The following is a 5,094-nucleotide window of genomic DNA, read 5'->3' on the forward strand; positions in this document are numbered from 1 at the left end:
CTATTCAATTAAATAAAAAGTGCATTGCCTTTTGGGCTTTTATTTTTGGTAGAAAAAACAACGCATTTAGTATCACCCCTTGCAATCTCGGATCTCAACTGAGAATTAAAACTATAAGGTTTTGCCAAGGTATATTTTTTTTATTCATTCCCGTGATTTACTTTATCGTAATCATGCTATTGTGTTTTTCAGTTGTTATATGTTTTCATTACAATGTTTTAGTTCATTATAAGCATCTATGGTGTTTTTGTTTTCCATGATATTTTAGTTTTCCATTGGTATGCAAATAATGTTTATACTGTGTTGGTTTTTGATGTTGTTCATAGAGTGTTTCAGTTCCTTTTGTGTTAAGATGAATAAAGGAGGACCCAAGAGAGAGAAGTTACCCATTGTATTTTAGTTCATGACGCAAGTGAAAATCCACTAGTTTAGTGAGTATATGATTGTGTTTTAATTCTAAAGTGTGTTTAGTTTATCACTATCAAACGTTGTGTTTCACAAAACGTGATTTGACATTGATAAGAAACGCGTGACTATGGTTTTTTATTTTGTAGTGATAAGAGCATTCTCATCCTACTTCTTATCTCTAAACTAAAAATTACACTGAAACTCATTATATTTTCTCTCTTTATTTTAATTAAATAATATTTTTTTATACCTTTTTCACTAACTTTTTTCTTTCCCTTACTCACAACCACTTTCAAAAAATATTAAAAAATTATAGGAGGTGAACAGTAACTTTTCAAATATACAGAAAAATCACTGTTTTTTCTAAAATATAAAAACTCTTCACTCACAACACCCAAAATCACTCTCTAAATTGTAAAAACACCCCTCACATAAAATACAGGATTGGATGAGAATGCTCTAAAGTACATAGTTTTAAAGATATTTTTTTAAGATTGCCTTATGTTTCGATGTAATCACTAGTTATTTGATTTCTAGATATTGATTAAAATACATTAATTATTAAAAGAAGTTAACGTTTCTAAATGGTATAAAAGACATTTTTGCCCTTTTAAAATACTATTAGCATTCAAAAAATAAAGCACACCATTCTTTGACTAGATATAATTTCCATTCTTAACATCTAAGATCTAATGACCCATATCGCTTCCTATAGTTTTTAGCTCTTATCATAACCCACCTTATGACCCTATATGTCACCATCTTTAATTTCTAGTAGTTATGAAGACAAAATTAACATGAATATAAAGCCTTGTCAAAAAGTTTAACTAAAAAACTAAACTTTTTGATTATTAATATAATATAGGTTAACATATGATTCAATGTATATACAAATGGGATTATATATTATAATGGCAATAAAATAGGCATAGATTATAACAAAAGTAAACATTTAATTATATAAGATGATGTCACTGGTAAGATATGGTAGCCTCCCTTGAATGAGGGAGGGATATAAAGACCAAAAGGAGACAATTTAAGGTCAAAGACCATAAGAGCATCCTAATTAATAATTAGGGATGTGTATGTTTTGTCACAATCGAATAAACCTACTAAAATAAAGAAATTTGGTTGATGCGGTCATAAACCTACTAAAATAGTTAGGGATGTGTATGTTTTGTCACAAGTGGTCCTTAGATGCACGATTTATTAACTGGATCTTCATCTATATTTGTAGCCTTACTCAAGGCATATTAAACAAAACACCAATCACAACCATATCAGCTTCTAATTATTTAAAAAAAAACATTATTCTTATAAACAAATAAGGGGCAAGCAACCCAACTCCAAAACTCCAATGTTTATATGGTTTAAAGCATGTGTGTCGGGAGACCAAGAAAAAAAATTTTAAGGCAAAATAAAACAGGTGGTGTCTGGTGTGGTGTCAGAATTAAGTAACAAATTAAACCAATTTATATTAGGAGAAGATAAACAGAAAAAACTATTTAATTGCTCATATTTTATTCCATAATTATATTTTTACTTAATTGCCGTCCACCTTCACATATAACATCTCACCACGCTTCACAATTTCAAAATTTCATCACCAAAATTAAATAATTATTGATACAATACAATCATACAATGCTCGGGTGGATACACATTACACTGGTGGCAGCATCCGCCGGAATATTCCTCTTCCTCCTCTTTATCCTCTTCAAGTACATTTTCCGCCACCCTAAACCGCCGCCGCCAGCCGTCGAAAACACGTCTGTTTCCCGACATGAAACATCGTCAAAAAAATTAACATTGTTCAACTGGTCGGATAACCCTACACTCATAACCGACGCTATAGAAAACGGGTGGTCACGGTTTGCTTTTACGGATTATATTTCATCCTCGTCCGTTGGATCAAGCCGGTTTCTACTAGGCTCATGCGCTGGCGGCGTTGACGGCTCCGGAGAGTACGAGGATGACGTGGAAATAAGTTGGGAAGTTTGTCCGGGATCCGCGGATTTCATGCAAAAGATTCGGTTTAATTCAGGCTTTAAGAAAATCATTAAAACGACAACGTTAGCAATGTCGGCGGCTTCGGTTATTAGATCGGCTTTGCCGTTACCAGGTCCGGAGGTGGGTAATACGTCACCGTTTCCGCAAGAGGCATATTTTGAAATTACGATTTTATCATGTTACGAGAGTGAAGATGGAAAGGGTGTTAATGGAAAAGGAGGGATGAGTTTGGGTGAGGATGAGAATATTATGTTGATTCAAGAGAATGATGTAAAGGTGAAGGGTGGGAATGCAAATATGGAAGAGTTGAGAGGTCGAAGTTGTGTGAAGGAGATAGGTGGAGGGGAGAATGAGGTTAGTGTTATGTTGTCGGTAGGGTTTACCGTTGGAGGTCCCCTTTTGGTGAAGCTTCCGGGAAGTTATCCCGAGTCTATTGGCTTTCATTCTGATGGCTCTGTTTACCTGGATGGTATGCTCTATTTTATTCTCCTTAATACTTGACAACAATCTAACCAACACAAGGTCATAAACATTTGCATGTGTTATTTTAGCACAATATGTAAGATCGTTTGGGGCACGGGTTCAGGTTAGAACGGGATGATGTTAGAAAAATAATGTTATGTTAATTCAGATTAGAACGGGTGCAGGTAATTGAATAGTTAACACTGGTTTTATTGAATGGGTATTAACATGTATAAATTTTAACAAGTTAAATCCAACCGAATAAAAACAAATGTAAATGTTAGCATAACCGTCGTTTTCACTTTTACATATAATATATTCTTCAATTTTCACTACTCTTATTAAGAAAACAACCCTAGGGTAAAAGAAAATGAATCTTCTTATACATTATCCTTGATTCTAAAGATGTATTGAGCAATGTAAAAAAAGAATACTTATATAAGACAAACTAATATTATTTTCATTATTATTGGGATGGAACTTGGAAGTGTATATAATATAACATTAAGAAACATAAGTGTGATAAAACAGCCTTGGCAGGTCCACCAAACAACCAACCAACCAATTCTTATTTAGCTCAAATAACTTAACACTTGGAAAAGTGTATAATAATTTATTTCATGCCTACTTTTCATGTTTCATTTTTAAATAACTTCTATGTGATATAACAAGGTATAATATGTCTTTATTAGGGTCTTTTCGGACCTAACTTTCTTTATGCTTTTAGATGTTGAGTCATTTGTATTTAGATTTTAGATATTATATATGTAATTTTGTTGTTAGTATACTTAATACAATTTAACTTTCATTTAAGCTGATAATGCTTTTAGTATCTTTCTGAACTGATATTTCTTTAAGATATGTAGTTTAGTAATTTACTTGATTTTGTAGGAAATAAACTCATAACTGAATCGAATATTGAAAGATGGGAAAGATCAGATAAGGTGATCGGTTGTGGATACAATCCAAGTCTAAAGAACCTTTTTTTCACGGTAGATTCCAAACTTGTACTTGAAATCAACTGTAAAGGAGATGAATTTGGAACCCCACTCTATCCAGTGTTAGCAGCAAGCAGTGATGTTGTGGTGCTTGTAAATTTCGGGCAAAGTGTCTTTAAATATGCACCAGCAAATATGCAAAGAACTCAAAATCCATGCTTCATTGGACCAGTGGCAACTTCCTCATCATCGGGGTATGAAGATAGCAAAGAGCTTTTTTCAATGAGAAATATAGATTCACAATGGTTAAACCAAGCAGCAAGAAGTGGATCATATCATATGAATGTTAATAAAGGAAAGATGAAGGAATGTGATGAGGCTTCTGAAGGAGATTTGTTTGAAATCATGATAGAGAGTAACAGTTACCGAAAATCACCGAACATACTGTCTAAGCCATAAATATTTTTATATACTTATATGAAAGTCGATTCGTTGTTGATCTGGTATATAATTCAAAGATTTTAACCTTACAAAATGAAGTATTAATTGTTTGCTTTATGAGGTTTGAGTTTATTCATTTTGATTCAAATATTCAATCTAAGGTAGATTTAGTGTTTTGTTGTTTTTGAGGTGTTTATACCAAAATGAAGTAAAATGCTGTTGAAAGATTCATTGTAAGAGATTATACCAAAAAGAGTCATATGGCATTTTAAATCAAAATGTTTTAAAGTAGTATCATAGCTTTCTCTTCTTCACTTTCTCTTGACTAAATCTGTTTAAAAGCACATGAATTTTTGTCATATCATCCTTAGATCCTTCAACTTAAAAAATCTGTAACCATCATCAAAAGTATGTTCTGTCACTTTTGTAATCTCAAGAGATGAAGTTAGAGCAACAACAAAATCATCATGTGTTCCACATGAACCGGGAAGTATGCCCATGGGGATGGGTTTTGACGAGAGCCTCATATCATCAAAGGTGAAGTCGTCCCCTTAATTCTATAATAGTATTAACTAGTACACATTCATTGTGTTCAATTAATAGAACCTAAATGCCGGTAAATTAAATGTCCTTTTCTAACGGCGATAACCATCTAAGATTGAATGTCCGTTTTACCAAATGTTTATCTTTCGGGCTCATCAAGCCTTGCCACTTTGCTACAAGCCAAACATCCTGATAAGTCAAGGTTGTTAACATAATTTCTTCAAAAAGCCAGTTGATATATTTGAATATTTAAAAGTTTCATTTTATGGTTTAACTTAGATAGGAGAAATGA

At 32.6% G+C, this 5,094-nt stretch overlaps 1 protein-coding gene across 1 annotated transcript; it reads left to right on the forward strand.

Annotated features, from left to right (window-relative positions):
* Window positions 1-2,052: 2,052 nt before the first annotated feature.
* LOC143627834 (uncharacterized) lies at window positions 2,053-4,277 on the forward strand. The gene is made up of 2 exons (XM_077097556.1): window positions 2,053-2,887; window positions 3,772-4,277. The coding sequence occupies exons 1-2, from the start codon at window positions 2,053-2,055 to the stop codon at window positions 4,275-4,277; spliced, it is 1,341 nt and encodes a 446-aa protein (XP_076953671.1).
* The last annotated feature ends 817 nt before the right edge of the window (window positions 4,278-5,094 follow it).

The sequence above is a fragment of the Bidens hawaiensis genome, unplaced genomic scaffold (assembly GCF_021521415.1).
Source record: "Bidens hawaiensis isolate Kalapana, Puna unplaced genomic scaffold, B.hawaiensis_p1.1 tig00004743_1, whole genome shotgun sequence".
Classification (NCBI taxonomy): domain Eukaryota; kingdom Viridiplantae; phylum Streptophyta; class Magnoliopsida; order Asterales; family Asteraceae; genus Bidens; species Bidens hawaiensis.